At 40.8% G+C, this 1,191-nt stretch overlaps 1 protein-coding gene across 6 annotated transcripts in view; it reads right to left on the minus strand.

Annotated features, from left to right (window-relative positions):
- Positions 1-1,191, minus strand: part of LOC107685043 (stonustoxin subunit beta-like) — a 14,424-nt gene that overhangs the window by 6,417 nt on the left and 6,816 nt on the right. For 2 of the 6 annotated variants that reach the window (XM_016481478.1, XM_016481480.1), the window contains exon 3: positions 286-332. The exons of 3 other annotated variants lie outside the window; for them this stretch is intronic. In XM_016481478.1, the coding sequence (XP_016336964.1) occupies positions 286-332 (47 nt within the window). Of the gene's footprint in view, positions 1-285; positions 333-415; positions 474-1,191 lie in introns of all 6 variants that reach the window. One more of the 6 variants, XM_016481475.1, reaches the window with a different exon arrangement.

Raw genomic sequence — 1,191 nt, forward strand, 5'->3', positions numbered from 1 at the left:
TTTGAAACGACATGAGGGTGAGTAATTAATGACATAATTTTCATTTTTGGGTGAACTAACCCTTTAAATAATCTTTGTGAGCAAAGGGTGGTGACCGGCACTGCTAACTAGTTAAAAAATACTGAAACTGGACAAATCATGTTTCTTTGTAAATCTAGTGTTTTGCACAGGTTTCTGTGATGTTTGTTTATGGCACAGAAGATATCATTAACCTGATATAAAAACAATGAAAGTCTATGAGATGAGTTCACACAACCAAGTGTGTGTGTCTGTTTCTTGACCTACACTTTTGTGGTCCTGCAGTCATCATCTTCTCTCCTCCATGATCCACACTATAAACACACAAACACACATTAATGTAGATCTGCATAATTCACACACACATTCAGTATGTCAGTATTAGTGTTTGACATACTTGAGTATCTGCAGTTTATAGTTTGGATCCTCCAGTTTGTGGTTGAGCAGCTGGACTCCTGATACAGACACACATTCAGATCATCTACAGACACACACAGTCAGAACATCTTCAGACACACAGTCAGATAATCTACAGACACACAACCAGACAACCTACAGACACACACAGACACATAATCCACAGACACACAGTCAGATCATTGACAGACACACAGCCAGACAACCTACAGACACACACAGTCAGATAATCTACAGACATACACAGTCAGATCATCTACAGACACACACAGCCAGACAACCTACAGACACACACAGTCAGATCATCTAGACATATACAGCCAGACAGACAGACACACACACACACACACACACAGACACGTCCACATACACTCCTACTCTATTAGAGGATGAACGGACAGCAGGTATATCAGTGTAGTTATTATTGTGCCAGACAGTGAATCTGTCAAAAGAACAGTACAGACTCCAGGATTTGTCATTGGATCCAAACTTACAGTAATTTCTCTTTCCTTTCCTGTTGATTCCTTTATATGACACTGATATTTCAGCATCATCTCCACTCCATTCAGCCTCCCAGTAACAGCGTCCAGTCAGACTCTCTACACACATAACAGTCAGATCCTCTACAGACACACACAGTCAGATCATCTCCAGACACACACACAGTCAGATCATCTACAGACACACACAGATAATCTACATACACAGGCAAATCATCTACAGACACACACAGTCAGATCATCTACAGACACACAC

Source organism: Sinocyclocheilus anshuiensis, unplaced genomic scaffold (assembly GCF_001515605.1).
Source record: "Sinocyclocheilus anshuiensis isolate Anshui unplaced genomic scaffold, SAMN03320099.WGS_v1.1 scaffold565, whole genome shotgun sequence".
Lineage (NCBI taxonomy): Eukaryota > Metazoa > Chordata > Actinopteri > Cypriniformes > Cyprinidae > Sinocyclocheilus > Sinocyclocheilus anshuiensis.